This window comes from Heterodontus francisci, chromosome 23 (assembly GCF_036365525.1).
Source record: "Heterodontus francisci isolate sHetFra1 chromosome 23, sHetFra1.hap1, whole genome shotgun sequence".
In the NCBI taxonomy this organism is placed as follows: domain Eukaryota; kingdom Metazoa; phylum Chordata; class Chondrichthyes; order Heterodontiformes; family Heterodontidae; genus Heterodontus; species Heterodontus francisci.
Window position 1 is genome coordinate 20,722,387 of NC_090393.1, and position 23,035 is coordinate 20,745,421.

The 23,035-nt window shown below is 43.7% G+C and overlaps 2 protein-coding genes across 2 annotated transcripts in view; one reads left to right on the plus strand and one right to left on the minus strand.

The window, feature by feature from the left end:
* Nucleotides 1-9,508, minus strand: part of LOC137382909 (2'-5'-oligoadenylate synthase 3-like) — a 70,412-nt gene extending 60,904 nt beyond the window's left edge. The window contains exons 1-6 of the mRNA XM_068055485.1: nt 8,868-9,508; nt 7,149-7,446; nt 5,475-5,650; nt 3,624-3,874; nt 1,346-1,478; nt 234-685 (exon numbers count right to left, since the gene is read on the minus strand). Coding sequence (XP_067911586.1) covers nt 234-685; nt 1,346-1,478; nt 3,624-3,874; nt 5,475-5,650; nt 7,149-7,446; nt 8,868-9,038 — 1,481 coding nt within the window. The 5' untranslated portion in view covers nt 9,039-9,508. The remainder of the gene's footprint in view (nt 1-233; nt 686-1,345; nt 1,479-3,623; nt 3,875-5,474; nt 5,651-7,148; nt 7,447-8,867) is intronic.
* Nucleotides 9,509-12,958: 3,450 nt separating this feature from the next.
* On the plus strand, nt 12,959-15,754 carry LOC137382973 (polyubiquitin-like). The gene is made up of 2 exons (XM_068055555.1): nt 12,959-13,404; nt 14,401-15,754. The coding sequence occupies exon 2, from the start codon at nt 14,413-14,415 to the stop codon at nt 14,878-14,880; it is 468 nt and encodes a 155-aa protein (XP_067911656.1). The 5' UTR covers nt 12,959-13,404; nt 14,401-14,412; the 3' UTR covers nt 14,881-15,754.
* Nucleotides 15,755-23,035: the final 7,281 nt, after the last annotated feature.

A 23,035-nucleotide genomic window follows, 5' to 3' on the forward strand; every position in this document is an offset into this window, starting at 1 on the left:
TTAACATAGATGTTTCAGAATGCACAGGATCACCTCCATTTTAAACCTTCCTTACGTTTTATCTCATTCTGCACATGAATTTTATTTAAATCGTAAGCATTTTCAGATACAGGCTGATCAGTGGCAATGATTAATATGCAGTGTATATAGTTGAAACTAATTCTGATTCAATTCAGTTGATACAATGCAATATTAAAATTCAATTTAAAGTTATTAGTATTGCTATTAATTTTCAGATCCCCCTGCCACCACGGAGACGCAGGTTGATGTTGATGGTACAATGATGCTTAATTTTGTAATATTCCAGTGTGTATCTGTCATCTAGCTTCATCGTCTGAAAGGTCAGGTAGTACTGGTGTGACGGAATGCGCTCCAGGGATTCAATTTTATTTTTCAGACTCAAAACTGTGTCAGTTGGCAACACATTAATTGTCAGGTTACGTCCCTCTGCATTCTTAACGAATATCTCCATGAATAAGTGGAGTGTTGCATCAAAGAATATTCCAGACTCCAGCAAGGATTTGTTGTCAATGAGCATGGTTTCATTAAACCTCAGGCGTTGCTTGTGAGCTGGAATGTTCTGGTCTTGCTGGATTCGTTCCTTGATCATTGAGATCTTGTTGTCAATGTTGACATTCAGGCGAAATGAGAAACCGTCCAGGCCGATGACAAAACCCTTCACTGGCTAAGACGAGAACAAAACAGAAGATAGAAATTTTTTTGTGGGGTGGGGGGGGGCAGCAAAAGGCAGTCAGTGATGTTCTTTTTTCATAAGTTTTTCAATAATTATATTTCCCTAATTTTCTTGCTGTCTCTCCTGATTGATTCTTGCTGGGGTGATAACCAGACTCCAGTACCTCACAGAAATGGCCACTGTTCTTGTATAAGCTCAGACAGTAAGTGTTGTTCACCATTCAACAAAGTCTGATCCTGTACTTAACTGATGATCACACACGTACAATATATGGTCAGTGGGAATCTCAGCTGCTTCTTTCCCCACCTCCCATGCAGGGGTGCTGAGGCCAATTGTAGCAGTCCCACGGTCACCCAGCTGACACCAGCTAATTCAATACGGACTGAGGATTGAAGCTGCGGAGTTTCTGACTTTCCATATGCCTTTAATACTTGACAGCTGGGCTATGATTACCAGCCCAAATGAAAAGAATGAAATATCCAATTAAGGATTGAGGTAAGTGATGAGAACAATGGCCTTTCACCTCAGTGATCTGAATTCCGATCTATTCTCGACAGAAGCAACTCTGGGATCTAACAACACAATCTACGGAATTTCTACTATAGACATTGCCTTGTATCAAAACGTTATCATTTATTAAAACTGTTTTACCTGGACATCCCATTCTCGGACTCCAGAGACACATAGCATGTTCAAGCATTTCATGGCCTCATTTACCATCACGTCCCATCCAGTAGATGAAGCAACATTTCCAGTTGGATCAGCTGGGTCAAGAATAATTGGCCTGAAAAATAAAAAGGCCAGAGTTTGCTGGAAACTGATGGTGAGTTTAATGATACTCTCTGTTATTAGTGTGGAAATCATCCAGCAATTCTGTTGCAAGGAAGCGATACCCATGAGTTGCCCATTGCTAGAAACTGCTGGTCGATTTGAGCTGCTCTGTCAATAGCTTCACTGTCAACCTCCCTGTGCAGTTCAAGAAATTGCTGCATTTGTGTATTATTTAGGAATTAACCTCATGCAGAAAGTCAGTGTTCCAACACAGCCACCTGCCTGCCCTGCCTCCAGACTGCACAAAACAAGGTGATGTTGGCTGTGTCAAGCTGGGGAATGTTGCCCAGAATCTCACTAAGGGGCCTACTCAGAAAAAAATAAATTCTGCCTTCATTCCTCTTCTGCTCATCAGAAAACTGGCACACCATTTCTCACTCAGTATATTGATCTTCCAACTGGGTCCCTTTGAGGCCAAGGATACATGAAATTACAGCCTAGAGAGTTCTTACCCTCAGCCTCAGCTTTGTCAGTGGCCTTGTGTGGGCCAGGAAGGGGCTCCAGTCCCTAATTCTGGAACCATTTAAGAACCAATAGACACGACAGAGAAGGGTCTTTCTGGATGGGTGATTTAAGATGGATCGTACGGCCTTCCTGATCCGTAATTCTATTGTGATATTGTAAATTGCAGCAATTTGCATTTATATAGCACTTTTAATTTCATAAACATTCCCAGACATTTCAGACAGAAGAAACAGATGCTGAGCAGGAATAGAATCCGAGGATCTGACCAAAGGTTTTCAGGAGGTTATTGAAAGTGGGAGAATTAGTAGAGGTGAAGAAATTTCTGGAGAGTTCCATAAAGTGGGACCAAAATGGCTGCAAGCTTTGCTACTGATGGCAAATAAGAGGAGGTTCAGGGGGAATGAGCTGGAACAATGGCTGGAGGAGGTTGCAGATCAAGTGTAGGATGAAGAGATGAGTTGGTAATGAGATTTGTAAATAAGGGTAAAGATTTTAAGACCTTAAAAATTAGTTGAGGAAGGAACTACAGCAGAATATTTGGTGGGAGTTAAACACGGGCCGGAATTTTACATTGGGTGGGAGGCCCTGCCCACTGGCTGAAAAGTCGATGATGAGTGTGCCTCCGCTGGGCCTGGGAGCCAGGCTGGGATTTTACAATCCCCAGGTCCTAAACTGGTCTTGAGTGGGATTTCCACCTCCTTGAGGCAAGAAGTCCCACCTAATGGAGCTGCCGGCCAATCAGTGGGCCGGCAGCTCTTAGTCCCAACAGCACCACCAGGAGCACTGCTGGGACTACACCCTGCCATTGGAGGCAAAAGGAAGGATGGTCCTGGAACTCAGGTTAAGTGTTTAGGACCTCGCCGGGGACAATTGGCCGGGCCCTGGCGAGGCAAGTTAGTTGGGTGGGGGTGGGGGGAGGAGAGTGTTGTGCGTTGGGGGTGGTTGGAGCTTCTGGGTAGCCCTCTGAGGGGCATAGGGTGCCCAATTAGGAGAGCCCACCCCCAGCCTGCAAGAAGGCCACGTTGTTTAACCAGGCAGGGTTCTTGGGGCATTTGCCATCTGGCCACCCGGGGTAAAATATCCGTGGTGGCGGGAGGAGGCCCTTAAGTGGCAGTTAATTGGCCATGTAAGGGCCTTGATTGGCCTGGGGTGGGCTGGCCGTTTCTCGCCTCTGCCGCCCTGTGTAAAATTGCCGTGGGGGCGGAACGGGGTCAGGAATAGTAACCCCCCACCTCCCACTCAATTTTACACCCCCTCCACTGCACACCTCCCCCCCCCCGCCCCACCCACCACCACCAGCCTGCTCAATGTGGGGGCATAAAATTCCAGCCACAATCTTGCATTACAATGTAGCATTGTCAGGACTGCTGCCTCTTAGGCACATTTTCATACTTGAACTGTGTGTCAGGTTGACTCTCACTGCTAATATTGAGCTGCACATCCATCACATTCAAATAGCGCAGCCAACATGTCACTTATTTGTCACCCATGATGCCAAAGTTAAGGACAAATATTAACCATCAAGTGAACTGGACCCCAAATATTTCTTGAATCGGCCCCGTTACTTGGGAGCTGTTCAAAGAAGTGAAGCAGCTCTAATTGGTATAGTTTCAAACATGGTTGAAGATTTTACCTGTTGCCACTCAGTTTCTTTATTAGAAAGTCTGCAACGACTCTATTATTGACATCGTACTCCTTGGTCCAGTAGATGCACAGCTCCTGATATCTGCAGATCAGTTTCAGGACTGTTCGGAAACCATCAGCCATGACAAATCTTTCCTGTCCACTTCCTTGCTCCCAGGCATAAATAGTCAGCAGCTCCACTGCATACTTAGCAGGCAGGCGTGCTCCAGCTTTCAGCTCAGATTTCCGTGGCTTCACATACTAGGGTAAATGGTTGACAAATATAAAGACAGAAATGTGATATTTCAAATATTCACTCCTCCACCCATCCTGTATTTTTGTTTCCATGCTGTTATCTTTTATTATTCTAACCGGACCAAACAACTTCCCTGATAGTACCAGCCGGGGATATACCCAGCCCAATACTGCTGTATAAGCATTCGCTAAGAAGTCCACCACATCTGCCCAGAATGGCCCTCATTCCAACTCTTTCTCGTTCCATTGGATGAACTGCCTAATCTCTGCACAAAGATAAGGCTGAGAAGACAAACTCTCCATGTGGAAACTGTAGACATGAACCTATAGAATAGTGGGTTGGAGAGTCAGGAGTCAAAAGAAAGGAAGTTCTTGGAATTAGACTGAACTGAAATTGGGCCTCGGGCATTATCAGCAAATTGCTGGGAATCTGCGGATGCCAATCAGATATAAAACAGCAGCTCATAGGCTCCAGGAGACCAAAGTTGGGCCAGCTGCCTCTCCAGGAACGGCCATCAGATAGTGAGAGGGTGGGAGGTAGGTGATGGTGGGCCGGCAGCAGTCTTCAGGAATGCTGTGGAACTGGGAGAAGTTCTAGGAAGTGCCTCTTGGCTCCACATAAAGACAAGTATAAAAAATGTACTTACATTGAGGCCACTTGTCGACGCAAAAATCTGAAGGGGAACAGATCCGATGCGTACGTCACGTCCTTAAAGAGCCATTAGGCCCCTCATTAATATAGTCAAGGAGCCGAGCGCCTGTTTTGAACAGCTGCCCAGGATACTGTAAATTGTTTGAGGCCATTATAGCATTGGACATATTTCAGGCACCTTTGGTGTTGATTTTTGTGCGTATTTCCACTGGAAAAATAGCACAAGTATCAATTTCTAACTCATTGTTTTTCAATTGATCCCTCAGTTATGAACTAACTTTTGTTTGATTCTCTTTTGCTGTGAATTCTAGAGTTACTTGGCAATGGAAGATTGGATGGAGCCTTTGGTTGTAAATTGAAGGATACTGATGAAAAATGGAGAAGGTCACTCTAAGACACACTGTTCAGGGACTGGGTGAAAAGTAAAAGATTTCAGGGTAAAAACCCTGATCCTCACTCCAAATGGGAAGCCATGGTCGAAGGATTGAGGCTCCATTTCTGACCTGTTTCTCAGTCCACAAAATATGGGATCAGGGCATTTGCTCTTTAATTGCTTTGAGAATCAAGATCTGGTCTAACATGTGTTCAACCTAAACCATAAGATGTACAGGAGTTCTCCCCTTCTTCCAAATTATTTTCAACAGAGGAGAAGCAAGAATCTTTAATTATTCCAAATACTGACACTGACTTTCTATGGGTTTGTCAACCTCCAGTTGTAATTTCAGTGGAGACTGGTGGAACTCCCAGAGAAACAGCACAAATGGACATTTCTCCAAAAGGTTTGGCTATCTCCCACCATGCAATCATTCCAGGTTTTCATCTGTAGTGTTTGTCAATGGAGTAGCTACTGGTGGAAGTCGAGACACAGAAGGAAGCAATCTTTTTATTTTTGGTGTAACAATCCTCCCAAATCCTCCAAGCATTAAACAACTTCCATGTTCCCCAATCACTCACCTGTTTGTACCAATATTTTAGCAGGCGAATCAAGTCTTTAAGTTTTGAAGGACGTTGCTTCACAAATTTTCTCTGAAGCTCAGTAAAACAGGCCGAAAATTCCCCATTTACATCTTCATTTTCATTTACAAAATTGATCAGCTCGAGATGGGCTACACTTGCATTGTCCTGTCCCACTGCAAGATATTAAATGATTAATGAACATCTTCCTGCACTTGCAAGTGTATCAGAAGACAGGTACTCAACAAAAGCAATCCAATTAGATCATTACTCTAATAGACCATTTATATCTGCTTTTTAGTGGATGCTTCCTAATTTATTTAATCTCATGAAAGCTTCTCACATTCCCAAAGGTGCCCACAATTAGGTGTCTATAGGTAGAGCCATAGAGTCATTTACGGCGTAGAAGAAGGCCATTCACATCCCATCCCACAGTAAGAGGATTGATACTTGACCTGGTCCAAAGTATCTGCAGAGCAAGAAGGTCCCAGGTTTTAGTCCTTATCTCAGCCAGGGTAGCAGTGGATAACTACAAGTGATCTCAGTGTCCCTGGTTTGGGAAGTGATATAAAATATAGTCAAATATAGTAGTTTTTTGATACCTGATCACTACCCAGTGACCCCTTCTGGAAAGTGTACTACGTGTGGCCTTCAGATACCAACATAGGAATTCGGAGCAGGAGTTGGCCACTCGGCACTTTGAGCCTGCTCTGCCATTCAGTAAGTTCCTGGCTGAACTGACTACTCCACATTTCCACCTACTCCTGATAACCTTCCATCCCCTTGCTTATCAAGAATCTATCTTCCTCTGTCCTTAAAAATATTCAAAAACTGTTTCCATTGCCTTTTAAGGAAGAGAATTCCAAAGACTCAGGACCCTAGAACATAGAACATAGAACATTACAGCGCAGTACAGGCCCTTCAGCCCTCGATGTTGCCGACCTGTGAAACCATCTGACCTACACTATTCCATTTTCATCCATATGTCTATCCTCTGAGAGAAAAAAATCTCTCTTAAATGGGCAACACATCTCTTTTCTCACCCTTTGCCCTCTCTAACAGAACACAAATACTGCCAGACATACTGAGTCTTTTCAGCATTTTCTGCTATTATTTCAGATTTCCAGCATCCACGGTATTTTGCTTTTGTTTTGCTGTTGACACTCTTGTCTTGGTATGAGAAATGATCAGCTGGGAAAAGTACCAGGGCTTTTTGGTGGATAAGAAACTGAATCACTTCCTTTAGAAAAGGAGGGAATAGAACGATTCTCAGACATTAACTTAACGAAACAATCCTGGGTCGATTTTCAGAGTTATTATCTGAGACTTCCCATCATCATCATTGTGTTAACGCCAATGTTAAAATGATGCCAATCATAAACTGGGGCTAATATGCCTCATGACTTCTCCTGTTAAGGGTCCGCAATATATCTGTGATAGTCTATTGTATCTGATCCTATCAGAAAAGCGAATTGAAACATATTCCTCCCAACAACAACTCTAATAATAAATGGAACTCAGCTCTGCATCATCTGAACTAGGAACAGAACATGTGATGGAGCAAAGTGGATAACGTGCACTTTATTCCCGTCTTTCTTGATGAGTAGCAGAGGTTCATTGAAGAATTTAAATTAAACTGGAGCTTTAATGATATAAATTGTTATAAATTCTTACTTAATGCATCAAAGGTTGGCAAAACATCAAAATTCACACTGCCTGAATTCTTCTTTGATTTCAGTGTGAAGCTCATGGATTTTGGCGGGATGCCGCTGTTCTGTGTTATAGTGATATTGATATCACTGATCTCATACGCAATGCTTGATTTACATATTTCCAGTATTTGCTGAATTTCCTCAAGAATTTCATGCCTGGTTTCCCTCTGGTCCTGGAAACTCTTGAAACAACTGAGGAAGACGACCAGATCCGCATCTGAGCCCTCTCTTAAAGCTGTTCCTTTCCCTGATGATCCTCCCTGAGGAGAGGAGGAAGAATAAAGCATTATTTATGTATTATTTATATTTCAGATACTGGTGAACTTACCCATTCCTTAAATATTGCATAAAGATAACGCCATTTGTTTTCTTCAGTCTTGAACAATCAGGCTCTCTGTATCATTGCTTTGAGCTCGGAATTCACACTGATACAATGTTTGCTGCCACTTTCCTTTTGATCTTTTCCCTCTTGCCCTCTTTTCATGAAGCTGCTGACTTGCTGAGACAGTTTCACGAGCTCTCATCAGCAATTCCCCGAATTATCTATTCTTCATATGTGGTCTTTGGCCACAGGTGTCAACAGGCTATTCAACTATGCCGAGAATCGCAACTCAATTTTGTCCTGTACATATAAAGTAGACTTTCAGCAAAGGTGACTGGAAAGTGAGCAGGATTGGGGACCCTGGGCTGATAGTCCTTCTTACCGAGTGTGTTGTGGTCAATTTTAACACCTACACCTGTCATCAACAGAGTGGTTTTGCCCTATTTGAGGATTTGGGGAGGGGGGGGGGGGGTGCGGGAGGGCTTGGTTTAATTCCTTGCCTTTCCCATCTTAACCACTGACAGAGCCAGTGCTAAGTCAGAATCTGCTAAATAACTTTCTGTTTAAGCATGAGAATAAAATCATAAGATGCAAACCACGTCTTTCTCTCTTTCTCTCTCTCTGACATTTTACAAAGTGAACAGCTTTTAATAGGGGTGAAGCCACTAACTAACATTTCGCTCAGGTCTGTTCTCGCCTCCTTTCCTTGTACAAGAGTAAATGTGACATATTCACGATGTTGTTTCTTCACTGCAGCTGACTGGAGACGGGGTGAATGGAGACTGAATTGGAAACTCACATTACTGTATCCCTTTAGAATTAAAATTGTTTTAAAAGTGTGTTGTCACTTTAAGAATTCGAACTCTTGTTGATTTTGAGGAGCATATTTAAAGCATGTTGTACTTTTGACAGCGGTACATCTCAATGAAGTTCTTTAAGAGGAACAGATTTGAAGTAAATGTTCCCTTTAACTGAAGTACATCGAAAGGCACAGAACCTTTAAAACAAGCAGGTCAAAAACATTCTGTCCCTTCGGGTAAAAAATCCCCATTTGGTCCAGATTTTCCTGGAAACATGTGACATTCGACATCTACACAGAATTCCCAAGAAATGATGGCGATCCCGTTAATTTAGATGAGATACTGGAGGCAACTGGCACTGGTGGAACTGAATCCCACAGCGAGACCACAACATCTGGAGAAAAGGGAGTTTAGCGCAGAAAACAGGAAATTTAATGTTTCAAAATGAGCAATCACGAGAAAACATCTCCATACTTAAGCAAGGCAAGGTACCTGATATTGAAAATAGTAATTTATTGTAAACACTAGTAATTCCATAATCTCCATGAAAATAACTTACTTTAACAGCTCTGATCACTTTGATCGTGGGTTGTTTGATAAAACATCGATTCCTTAAAAAATCGCAGATTCTGTGCACTGCGTTCCTCACTTTGATGTTAAATTCATTTGGTTCCAGGTTATTTTTAATGAAATCGTCCAGATTCCTGGGTTCAGTTTCGTATAACCCCATGGTTCCAGCTTTCACACAATGTGAGGTTGGTGTGACCGCAGTTCCTTATAAACCAGTTGCCGCGCCTTCTTTAAATATTCCAAAAATAGACGCAATTATTAAGACTTTCCAACAAACAAATGACATGCTGTCCATCAATGATTTGGATCTCCACCCAGTTCAAAGTTATTATTTGCAGCTGATTCCACATCAACCGAAAATCCGTTTCAATTTCCTCAGAAATTTCGCTCTGTTGAATTAGCTTTCAGTTTCATTTCTCCAGTTAGCATAGGATGATAATATCGCGGTGGCTCCGTTACGTGCGGTCCGCACAGGCAGACCACCACAGTTCATGGCAGCGGACAAGTAAAATGCAGCCCAATATCTTCTAATGTGGCTTGGTGTCATGTTTTGTTCAAATGCTCCTGTGAATCTCCTTGGGACATTTTATTATATTAGAGGTGCTCTATAAATAAAGGTTGTTGTTGTTGAAACATCAATTTACATGTCCTTCCTCAAAGCTAATACAAAATATTTGCTGCTCACGCTGCAGTCTCCTCTGCATTAGTGAAACCAATTAGCAGATTAGGTGATCGCATTGCTGAACGCCTCTGTTCTGTCGACTAGTGTGACATCAAACTCCCGGTCATTGGCCAATCCATCCCATTTCCACTCACACTCAGGCCACTCGATGGAAAGATGGAAAGGTAACAGGGTTGTAGTGGTGGGTGATTTTAACTTCCTCTATATTGACTGGGACTGGGACTCATTTAGTGCTAGGGGCTTGGATGGGGCTGAATTTGTAAGGAGCATCCAGGAGGGCTTCTTGAAACAATATGTAGATAGTCCAACGAGGGATGGGGCTGTACTGGACCTGGTTTTGGGGAATGAGCCCGGCCAGGTGGTCGAAGTTTCAGTCGGGGAGCATTTCGGGAACAGTGACCATAATTCCATAAGTTTTAAGATACTTGTGGAAAAGGATAAGAGTAGTCCTCGGGTGAAGTTGCTAAATTGGGGGAAGGCTAATTATAACAATATTAGGCAGGAACTGAAGAATTTAGATTGGGGGCGGCTGTTTGAGGGTAAATCAACATCTGACATGTGGGAGTCTTTCAAATGTCAGTTGATTAGAATCCAGGACTGGCATGTTCCTGTGAGGAGGAAGGATAAGCTTGGCAAGTTTCGGGAACCTTGGATAACGCGGGATATTGTGAGCCTAGTCAAAAAGAAAAAGGAAGCATTCGTAAAGGCTGGAAGGCTAGGAACAGATGAATCCCTTGAGAAATATAAAGACAGTAGGAAGGAACTTAAGCAAGGAGTCAGGAGGGCTAAAAGGGTCATGAAAAGTCATTGGCAAACAGGATTAAGGATAATCCCAAGGCTTTTTATATGTATATAAAGAGCAAGAGGGTTACCAGGGAAAGGGTTGGCCCACTCAAGGACAGAGAAGGGAATCTATGAGTGGAGCCAGAGGAAATGGGCAAGGTACTAAATGAATACTTTGCATCAGTATTCACCAAAGAGAAGGACTTGGTGGATGATTAGCCTAGGGAAGGGAGTGTAGATAGTCTCAGTCATCTCATTATCAAAAAGGAGGAGGTGTTGGGTGTCTTGCAAAGCATTAAGGTAGATAAATTCCCAGGGCCTGATGAGATCTACCCCAGAATACTAAGGGAGGCAAGGGAAGAAATTGCTGGGGCCTTGACAGAAATCTTTGCATCCTCATTGGCTACAGGTGAGGTCCCAGAGGACTGGAGAATAGCCAATGTTGTTCCTTTGTTTAAGGAAGGTAGCAAGGATAATCCAGGAAATTATAGGCCAGTGAGCCTTACGTCAATGGTAGGGAAATTATGAGAGAGGATTCTTCGGGACAGGATTTACTCCCATTTGGAAACAAACCAACTTATTAGCGAGAGGCAGCATGGTTTTGTGAAGGGGAGGTCGTGTCTCACTAATTTGATTGAGTTTTTTGAGGAAGTGACAAAGATGATTGATGACGGAAGGGCAGTGGATGTTATCTATATGGACTTTAGTAAAGCCTTTGACAAGGTCCGTCATGGCAGACTGGTACAAAAGGTGAAGTCACATGGGATCAGAGGTGAGCTGGCAAGATGGATACAGAACTGGTTCAGTCATCAAAGACAGAGGGTAGCAGTGGATAGGTGCTTTTCTGAATGGAGGGATGTGACTAGTGGTGTTCCGCCGGGATCAGTGCTGGGACCTTTGCTGTTTGTAGTACATATAAATGATTTGGAGGAAAATGTAGCTGGTCTGATTAGTAAGTTTGCGGACGACACAAAGGTTGGTGGAGTTGCAGATTGTGATGAGGATTGTCAGAGGATACAGCAGGATATAGATCGGTTTGAGACTTGGGCGGAGAAGTGGCAGATGGAGTTTAATCTGGACAAATGTGAGGTAATGCATTTTAGAAGGTCTAATGCAGGTGGGAAGTATACAGTAAATGGCAGAACCCTTAGGAGTATTGACAGGCAGAGAGATCTGGGCGTACAGGTCCACAGGTCACTGAAAGTGGCAATGCAGGTGGATAAGGTAGTCAAGAAGGCAGATGACATGCTTGCCTTCATCGGTCGGGGCATAGAGTATAAAAATTGGCAAGTCATGCTGCAGCTGTACAGAACTTTAGTTAGGCCACACTTAGAATATTGCGTGCAATTCTGGTCGCCACACTACCAAAAGGATGTGGAGGCTTTGGAGAGGGTACAGAAGAGGTTTACCAGGATGTTGCCTGGTCTGGAGGGCATTAGCTATGAGGAGAGGTTGGATAAACTCGGATTGTTTTCACTGGAACGACGGAGGTGGAGGGGCGACATGATAGAGGTTTACAAAGTTATGAGCGGCATGGACAGAGTGGATAGTCAGAAGCTTTTTCCCAGGTTGGAAGAGTCAGTTACTAGGGGACATAGGTTTAAGGTGAGAGGGGCAAAGTTTAGAAGGGAAGAGCGAGGCAAGTTCTTTAGACAGAGGGTGGTGAGTGCCTGGAACTTGCTGCCGGGGGAGGTGGTGGAAGCAGGTACGATAGCGACGTTTAAGAGGCATCTTGACAAATACATGAATAGGATGGGAATAGAGGGATACGGTCCCCGGAAGTACAGAAGGTTTTAGTTTAGGCAGGTATCAAGATCGGCACAGGTTTGGAGGGCCGAATGGCCTGTTCCTGTGCTGTACTGTTCTTTGTTCTTTCTTCTTTCTTCTATCTTTGGCCTTCTACGTTGTTCCAATGATGTTCAACATCGGTTTGAGGAACAGCATTTCATTGAGACACGTGGTAGTTCTCTGGTTTTAACAGCTTGAGGAGACAGCTCCCATTTTCGCACATGGAAGTAGGTGCTGGACATGTGGTATAGATTTGCTGCTGTTTCTGGAGTGGGCGGGGAGAGGGGGCAAGGTGCAGGTTGGAACCTCCCTCAGAACAGTAATGGTACAGTGGTCTGCGGCCTGAGGAACAGGGCTAAGGCATAGCTGGTCAGAATTTCCAACACTGATTAAGTTTATGGAGGTGCCTTCCATGCTGTAAACATTGTACTCCTAATCTGAAGCAACAAAGGAACATGAGAAACATAGAAACTTGGGTCCAGAACAGCAGTTAAAGTGAGCAAGTGTCAGGATATTAGGATAGATTTGTTCACTGGAGCACTCTTGCAGCTTGAGTACCCAGCATGACATGGAAGTGACCCTGACCCTACAATGTGGGATGTGATCCTTGGCTTTGTGTTGAGACAGGGAAAGGGGTTTCGCTCCACCTCTCTTGTCCTGCTGGAGTGAAACTGCTGGAATTTGAGGCCCGGAGGTTTTCATGAGATAAATTAATTGATTGGTGTGATGCACTGTATTTTCATATGTTGTATTGTTCAAGCCCTGACTACAGGAAGCAGGTCCTCTGCGTCACATCTCAGCTGATGCTACTCAGCTGATGTTATTTTTGACTGTGGCAGCAAGAAAGGAACCTGAAAGTGAGAGAGATGGGAGCCCAGTAGCTGTTACCTGGAGCCAGGTTCTCTCTCTGCTGCTGACTGCAATGTCATTTCCCGGACACAGAGGGGAGTTTTGGGGAAATGAAAGTTGTTTGTTATAATAGAGCCGGAGATGTCAGGCAATCAGAGTACAGCAGGGCTGTGACGTTCAGAAAGTGGGTCTGACAATAAAAGGAGAGCAGGGAGCCAGAGACACAGCCAGATCGGATTGTTTCCCGAGAGTGGCAGAGAAATCACGGAGCAGTTGAAGCAGAGAGAGTTTTATTCACTCATTGCAGAGAATCGGTGTGAAGGAAAACAGAAAAAACAAACTGCGCAGGAAAAGTGAATCAGACACGATTCTACAGAACAACTTCTGATTCACCTGGGCTTGTGCTTCCAGCAAGGATTGTGAGGTAGCCTGTCTTTTATTTAGGAATCCCAATATTCTAATTCTAAACTTTAAAATGGGATGTTTTGAAAATTAATGAAATACACAGTTTAAAATAAGTTATTATTATTATCTGAACCGGGAGAGGAACATTTTAAAAATGCAACCTGTAAGTTACTGTAGACAATATTAAGCAACGTCTGCTATAATGCATGAAGTATTTATTATCTAATATTATCAGGATAATTCCTTGTTTTTAAATAGAATGGCTGAGTCTGAGATGAACCATTTCTGTACAGGATAACTCTCTGCTGAGTGGTTTTTACATAACTGTACAGATTTCATTCATGGACCACTGTATCAAAGAAAACATTCTACTCAATGCAAGGGTGCTTTTCTTGTCTATTGGACTAGAGGTGTCCTGGCTTCTGGTTCAGAGAGTTATATGGGTGGTTTCTTTAATATGATCCTGAAACTCTGTGGCCATTTTCCTCCATTTACACACATTCTCTAGATTCTGCTGATGACTTGCTGAGGTTATGGTGGAAGATGAGGAGAAAACCCACAGAATTTCTGGGCCCATGTTTTTATGTCCCCATTAACCTGAGTCTCAGACTCTGAAATGTTACACTGAAAGCTTCTTCAGGCGGCTGACCAGTATTGCAACTCAGTAACCAGCAGACCCTCGAGTTTCTGAAGATTTTATCAATGTCAGGATAGGGCAGCAAAGATACAACCAAATGCAAAAGGCAGAACAGATTGGAAATCTGCCACTTTTTCTTGGCTGGAAGTAAAGAGTTTGGGAAGAATATTGGTTCCTTCGGGATTCAGATGTCAATAGGAAGGAAGACTTGGGGATTAGTGTAGGTGAACCTTACACAAGAATTGATCCCAGCTTCTGTCTGTACAGCTAATGCTTGGGAGAATGTGTTGTGAGTTTTAAATTCTATCATTTATTCCTTGCAATTGATTTGTGATATAAAGTGTCCACATCACTGACATCCTGTTCATTTCTCAACAGCAAGTGAACAAGATGAGACTCCAGGTGAAGTTTATGACCGGTGAGATTATCGAACTTGTGATCGACCCTTCCATCCAAGTGTCGGCTCTCAAGATGTTGATATTTGAAAAGAGCAAGGTGCCCTATTTCCAACAGCGTCTGATGGTGCAAAACGGGAGCAGTGTGGAGCTGAAGGATGACAAGAGGCTGTCCGACTACAATGTCTCTCCCAGCGACGCTGTCCTGCTGCTTGTCAAGAATGAGCAGTGCATGCAGATATTCCTGCAGAACGACAAGGGGAAAACATCTACATACGACGTTCTTCCCTCTGAGTCAGTTCAGGCTTTTAGAGCACGAGTACAACGGCAGGAGGGTGTCCCAGCCAACCAGCAGCGCCTGATGTATGAGGGGAAACAGCTGGAAGATGGTCGGTTGCTCTCTGACTACAATATTCAGCCTCAGGGCACCATCTTTCTCCTGCTACGTCTACGGGGGGGTTAACTTGAACTTATAGCGGTTAATCAGATGAACTATAGATATTACAGAAATAAGTTATTTATAGTGCCAATTCATCAACTTTTTTCATAACTCCTGTTCTCTAATGCGCAGTTTGTAAGAGGCCAAGATTGCACAGTCACTGACATGTCCAATACACTTTTGGTTCTTATTCCTGTCTGCCCTGCTTTAGTTTATAACAGGGGGAAGTTTGGTCACCTGTTACTGTCTGGCTACAGAATGATGGCGATGGAGGCCTGGGTGCAGCTCACCTTCCTGCATTCTCAGCTAGGAAAGGGTGCTGATATAAGACACTGGATGCAATTTTTACAAGGAACAGCAGCATAATTAACAGCGCAGAAGATATCGGGAGACTAGTAAAGCAATCTGTTTGATTCTGATCATTGTCCTCTGATACTTCTATTGAAATCAAGCTTAGACCCATAGGCCAAAAGTATATTCTGTTACCCTTAAGGATTCTGTTGAAGAGCTGGACTAATCTCAATCTAGCGAGTGAGTCTCTGACGAGTCCACAGCTCAAAACTGGCCTTTCATTCAGTACTAATTCACATTCTCAGAGGCCATGATAGCTGATGTGGCAATTCCAAAATGTTACACTCGGCAGGAGAGACCATGCCAAAAATTCCCCATACAAAGATCAACAAAGATTGTCTGTCTGCTTTACTTTAAAATGATTCCAGGTAGTCTGTAAATAATTGCTTTAACCTTAATGTGTTCTGGGAGAAATGTATGTGTTCAGCATTGGAATGTTTTAATCTGAGTGCTTTCCATTTTACAATAGCAGATTATATCAGGCCTGCAATTTGTATCTGGCAAAATATCCAATGTTGTTTGAAAGTAAAGCTGTTCATGTTAATAAAAAACAAAATCAGTTTTTATAATCTGTCTGAATTGTCTGTGGCTCTGCCTGCGTTACATCCGGGATCTGTATTTAAACCCAATTTAAGATGATTTACCCGAACCAAGTGTTGATTCAAGAATCAGCTGTGAATGAGGCACCTTTCAATGTCCAGGAATCACACCAACCCCGATCACTGTTCCATATTTTCCACTGTTGAATTATATTATACCGGTTGATTTCCTGTGGCCTTTCACATGACATTTTAGAGAATATGGGCAGGATTTTTAGGTCCTTGTGTGGGTGAGAACTGAGGTGGGTGGCTGCTAAAAATAGCCAAAAAATGAATGGTACTGATGCATCCTGGGAAATTAGGTACACTGCACATGCTCAGACTGCACAATCTAAATGGTTCTCACAGCACCACAGCTTTGGGTAAAAATAGCAAATGCAAGCCCAGGCTTTTGGGAGAACAATAAAGGTTTACAACGCAGAAATATTGGCCTATCATGTCTGCATTGACTGTTTGCTGAACTATCAAGTAAAAATGTTAATTAAGGCAGCAAATGATACAAAAGATAATTCCACTGATTAAATTAGTTATAACAATGAAATATATGTCTTTAGAATTGTCTTTTGCTCTAGCCCCTATTTTGAACAATAGAAATTTTGACATGGCATGTTTCTTATTCAAACACCTGCCCAGATGCACCTACTTGGGGCAAGGGCATTACTGAGGCAGAGAGGATGTCACTCAGTGACTCACAGAGCACTAGTGAGCAGGTGGCAGTCCAAGAGGTCAATGCAGCCTCAAGACATCAGCAAGAGGCTCACAGAGCAGTTTTGTTTCTGGAGTGGCGCCAATGACTGCTTACATAGATGGCCAGAAGAGGCAGTAATCACAGGGCTTTGCTGGAACTATTCAACCTGCTCTCACACAGACTATTAGTTCAAATGAGCCCATGTTCAGAATTGGTGAATTGTAAGGAGTGGTCAGAGAAGTCACTGCTTTTTATGGCAATGACGTGAGTCTCAGATCAAGGAAGTGTTTTTCCAGGGAGGCCTCCTGCTACTTCAAAATGGGTGAGGCATAAAGTGGAACAGTAGAAAAGGGTGAGGGGAGAGCAGAATGGAGTGGAGCACAAGCAAAGAGTGGTGCAGTAGAAAAGGGAGATCGTTGAGTCTGTGAGCAGCATGGTAAAGAAAATTCACAATGTGACATCACAGCACAAGGAGGGAAGGCAAAGTAAGTTACAGGTAAATATCAATTTAATCTATAACTTAGACTATATTGTTATGACTGAGGCAGGAGGAGTGCACTGTTTATTCTCGTTCCACTTCTCCACGATCACAACATATTTATAAACTTTTTCCCGCTTACCGATACAGTCAATCATAGACTCTATTTGTATCCCAGAATAAACACACCAACCAGGTTTCTTTAATAAACGACAAAATTAACAGTTTATTATAAAAGAAGTTTTATCCAGTAATGAAGTGAAGCATAAACACACAGATTGAAATATTCAAGTTCCCTTTTTATCTTCGCTCCCCATACACATACACCGGTTAACGGGAAAAATGAAGGGATTTTTGTTTTAGGGCTCTATTAGACAAAAAAACACTTGGGTTGAATACTTGCTCATTCTTGAAGAAACAGCAGATGAGATATGTTGTGTTCCAAAACTGGCATACAGTCTGCCTTCAAAGTACACGTAGATGGGTCACTGGGATTTTTTAGAACAGTTTTTTTAAGGCAGTGTTGATAACTAATTTATCAGGCTTTTCTTCAAAGACAGGAGACAAGATGAGTTGACACAGTGGAGTGCTCAGAGTCTTTTAGAGAGGTGCTGGAAAACTGAGCTTGTTTATGGTCTTCTCTTGTTTGTTGGGAATTCTATTCTCTCCTTGGAGGTTCTCTCCCTTTTTATACAGTTCAAACCCAACTCAAAGTAATTCAAAAGCAAAACGAACAACAGGAGGTCAACTTTACACCCCCATCAATCTTGACGATTCACTTCTTTGTAAACAACTTCTCCAGGTGTCCAAAGTTCTCTGTTGTTTTTTGAGCTGGAAGTCAGGTGGTTTCCTGGAAAGGTTTATTGTTTGTGCAAGTCAGGTGGTTTCCCAGAAAGGCTTGTTTGCTTCACAAGACCTCTCAGTGCCCCTTTTAAAAAATATTTCCAGGGACTGTTTTTCAACGTCGACTGCCTTTACGTGACTCCCTTTGAAAACCTCAAAGTTTAACATTCCTTCAATCTTTCAAAAATGAATCCTCAAAAAATACACTTAACAAAACACAGAGGGACTTTTGCAACAATATCAAGTAATTATCTTAAAGACAAAAAAAATGCTAAGTTGATTCAATCCATAAGCTTTAAATAATTAAATAAATAAGACAATGTTGTGTAGAAATGACAGAGCGGGTGTTGTGCTGCAACTGTGGGAGTTTGTGGACAGCATTGTAATAGCAGACATCCACATCTGCAGTAAGTGTCTGCATCCTGACCGCGGCACCATGGTCCAAGAAGCCATTTAAGGGGGGGTGGGTGTGGAGGTGAGGAATGTGGCAGCTGTAGAGGACAGTATAGTCAGGGGGATTGATGCTGTTCAACAGGGAGTTCCCAAGGTTGCATTACCTGCCCAGTGCCCCAGCTAGTTCCTGACACACTGATCTCGAAAGTTTTTCGGAATGCATTCGAGAAACACATTCTCCACATTATTACTACAACTTTGTTTGTAGTAGATCGGTTGGAGACTTGGGTGGACAAATGTGAGGTAATGCATTTTGGAAGGTCTAATGCAGGTGGGAGGTATACAGTAAATGGCAGAACCCTTAGGAGTATTGACAGGCAGAGAGATCTGGGCGTACAGATCCACAGGTCACTGAAAGTGGCAATGCAGGTGGATAAGGTAGTCAAGAAGGCATACGGCATGCTTGCCTTCATCGGTCGGGGCATAGAGTATAAAAATTGGCAAGTCATGTTGCAGCTGTACAGAACTTTAGTTAGGCCACACTTAGAATATTGCGTGCAATTCTGGTCGCCACACTAACAGAAGGACGTGGAGGCTTTGGAGAGGGTACAGAAGAGGTTTACCAGGATGTTGCCTGGTCTGGAGGGCATTAGCTATGAGGAGAGGTTGGATAAACTCGGATTTTTTTCACTGGAATGACGGAGGTGGAGGGGCAACATGATAGAGGTTTACAAAGTTATGAGCGGCATGGACAGAGTGGATAGTCAGAAGCTTTTTCCCAGGGTGGAAGAGTCAGTTACTAGGGGACATAGGTTTAAGGTGCCAGGGGCAAAGTTTAGAGGGGATGTGCGAGGCAAGTTTTTTACACAGAGGGTGGTGAGTGCCTGGAACATGCTGCCAGGGGAGGTGGTGGAAGCAGATACGATAGCGACGTTTAAGAAACATCTTGACAAATACATGAATAGGAAGGGAATAGAGGGATATGGGCCCCGGAAGTGCAGAAGGTGTTAGTTTAGGCAGGCATCAAGATCGGCGCACGCTTGGAGGGCCAAATGGCCTGTTCCTGTGCTGTACTGCACTTTGTTCTTTGTTCTTTGCACCTACCCCACATAGACTGCAGTGGTTCAAGAAGGCAGCTCACCACCATCTTGTCAAACGCAATTATAGATGGACAATAAATGCTAGCCTGGCCAGCAGCGCCCACATCACTGGAACGAATAAAAAAACCTTCTCTCTCTGTATGTCCTGCCATCTTCAAAGATCTATGCACATGAACCCCAGATCCCTCTGTTGCTGCACACTCTTTAGAACTGTACCATTAAGAATTATGATTGGTCAGAGTCAACATGGATGTATGAAAGGGGAATTGTGTTGAATAAATCTGTTTCAGTTTTTGAAGCTGTAACTAGCAGGATGGTTAAGGGGGAACCAATTGATGTAGTGTTGGATAAGGTGCCAAACAATAGTTCATTACAAAAGATTAGGGCTATTGGATTGGGGCTAATATATTAGCTTGGATTGAGGATTAGTTAATGACAGAAAACAGAGAGTGAGAATAAACAGGTCATTTTCGGGTTGGCAAGATGCAACTAGTGGGGTATTGCAAGGATCAGTGCTTGGGCCTGCTTGATGGCCACGGGGTGTCTGGGACCACGTCATCCCTCTTCTGGGCATCTTCATCCTGAAATGCAAATTGTTCTCCAGCACCTTTCTCATCTTCACCTATTCAATCTCTGCCTGTGTGCCATTGTGCAGATTTAGCACTGACACGTTTACAGAAATGCTGATTTTCAGGGATGGTAACTGGGTGGAAACACAGGAAAATCTGGGTAGCCAGTCCTTTGCTTCATTTAATTGCAACAGTATTCACTTTCAGAAGGTGGATCAAGGTCACAGCAACATCATGGGAGGGGAAATACAGCAGCCATTTTTAGTGGTGTACCTTTGGTGGAGGGCCTCTCTCCTCATTTACTTGCTAGAGGAATGAGGTATATCTGTGCCAAAATGTCAAACTTAATTTTTAAGAGCAGAGTCTGATTTTACTGCCTGGTTGGGTTAGGTCTGGATTTGCAATTAATCTCAGTAATCATCCCCACAATCAGTTCAGAATAGTAGCAGTATTTCATTTGACTAGATTTTTAAAATACTGGTGAACTTACAAATCAAATAAGAACATACGAAATAGGAGCTGGAGTAGTTCCTTTGGTCCTTCGAGCCTGCTGCGCCATTCAACAAGATCATAGAATCATAGAAGGGTTACAGCACAGAAGGAGACCATTCAGCCCATCATGTTCATGCCGGCTCTCTGCAACAGCAACTCACCTAGTCCCACTCCCCCGCCTTTTCCATGCAGCCCTGCAAATTTTTCTCCTTTCAGATAATTATCCAATTCTCTTTTGAAGGCCTCAATTGACTCTGCCTCCACTACACACTCAAGCAATGCATTCTAGATCTGAACCACTCTCTGCGTAAAAGAGTTTTTCCTCATGTTGCCTTTGGTTCTTTTGCCAATCACCTTAAATTAGTGTCCTCTGGATTTGCATCCCTCCAGCAATGGGTACAGTTTCTCCACATCTACTCTGACCAGACCCCTGATGATTTTGAACACCTCTATCAAATCTCCTCTTAATCTTCTCTACTCCAAGGAGAACAGCCCAGCTTCTCCAACCTATCCACGTAACTGAAGTTCCTCATCCCTGGAACTGTTTTTATGAATCTTTTCTGCACCCTGTCTAATGCCTTCATATCCTTCCTAAAAAGTGATGCCCAGAACTAGACACAATCTTCCAGTTGAGGCCAAACCAGTGTTTTATACAGATTTATCATAACTTCCTTGCTTTTGTACTCTATGCCCCTATTTATAAAGCTCAGGATCCCATATGCTTTTATTCAGTACTTTCTCAACCTGCACTGCCACCTTCAATGATTTGTTAGTGTCACTTTTCAGTCTGGATTGGAGTTCTAGCTGCCTGGAGCACATACTATCAAGCTCTACTGCACATGGGTGCAGTGCATACAGGCACAGCACGCCAACAGACATCCACATCCAGCAACCTGTACAAGCTGTGCAATCCGTACACCTGTATAGCTCATTTGCATAAGCAACACTCGTCAGCACTGCTGTGTTAGGAGTGAGAAAAATCAGCTCGGTTTCCCACTCTGTTATTCATTGGCACCTAATGGAAAGTGTGATTGTGTATGTGAACAGGATCAGACCTAGCTGTGAAGCAACTCACCCCCTCTCCTGCCCCACAATAGACAACAGCCTGCAGTCTCACGCATGAGGAAACTGAAAGATGCCAGTGTGGTACTGCCCTTGGAACTCGAAGAGTCACACCTTCTGGGCAGGAGAGGAAGAATTGGGAAGAAAGAACTGTGCTGGAGATTGCAGCCCTGGACTGCATTCAGTATTTCCAATTATCATTGTTCTTCGGTGTCACTGGACTTTTTTCCCCAAAAATATACTTTACTCATAAAAATCTGTAAAAAAAAATACATTACAAAACAGCACCAAGTTGACATTCCAAAAAGTGCAAAGGAAATCAGTTTTCTTCAATGCAGGAGTAAGTTGCCTCACAACCCTTCCATTCCATTTTGTACACCATTTCCTTATCCTGTAGGGTCTTGAGGACATTCCGTGCAGACCACTGCCTGATGGATTGGTGGTCAAAGGTGTTTTTCCGCAGAAACTTTTCCACGAAGGATAGGTGGTACAGCATGAGCATTCCGCAGCAATGTGACCAGCCCATCCTTCGCAACAACGGGGACAGATAGAACCTCAGCATGTAGTGACACTTGGTGTTTGCATAGGAGGGCTCTATGCGCAGCTTAATGCATCCACACACGAAGGTGGTCATCGGGATGAGGGCGACATTGGGTACATTTTTTCTGCCCTTATCCAGAAGTTTGAACATTGTGTCCCTCCGGACCCGATCCATTTTGCATCTCCAGATGAAGCGGAAAAGGGCTCGGGTGACTGCCACGGGGCAGGAGTGGGGTATGGGCCAGACCTGCGCCACGTACAGCAACAATGTGAGCGCCTGGCACCTGATGATCAGGTTCTTACCCACAATGGAGAGAAAACGCTGCTCCCGCATGCTCAGCTTATGTTGTACCCTGACTACTCGCTCCTTCCAGGTTTTGGTGCACGCCCCGGCCCTTCTGAACCATATCCCCAGCACCTTCAGGTAATCTGACCTGACGGTGAAGGGGACAAAGGATCGGTCAGCCCAGTTCCCAAAGAACATGGCCTCGCTCTTGCCATGGTTAACTTTGGCTCCCAAGGCCAGTTCGAACTGGTCACAGATGCTCATCAGTCTGCGAACAGACAGCGGATCCGAGCAGAAGACGGCGCGTCATCCATGTACAGGGAGGTTTTTACCTGAGTGTCTCTGCTGCCTGGGATTGTCACCCCTCTTATGTCCACATCCTTCCTAATAGACTCAGCAAAAGGTTCGATACAGCAAACATACAAGACAGGGGAGAGAGGACAGCCCTGTCTGACTCCAGATTGGATCGGGAAACTTTCTGATTCCCACCCATTGATTGAGACTGCGCTACTGATGTTTGTGTAGAGCAGTTTGATCCAATTGCGAATTCCCTCCCCAAACCCCATTTTGCAAAGCACGTCCATCATGTAGGTGTGCGATATCCTGTCAAAAGCCTTCTCCTGGTCCAGGCTGATGAGGTAGGTGTCCACCCTCCTGTCCCGTACATCGATGATCATATCCCTGAGTAGCATGAGACTATCAGAGATCTTCCTGCTGGGTACTGTACAGGTCTGGTCAGGGTGAATCACCAACTCCAGAGCAGACTTGACCCGACTTT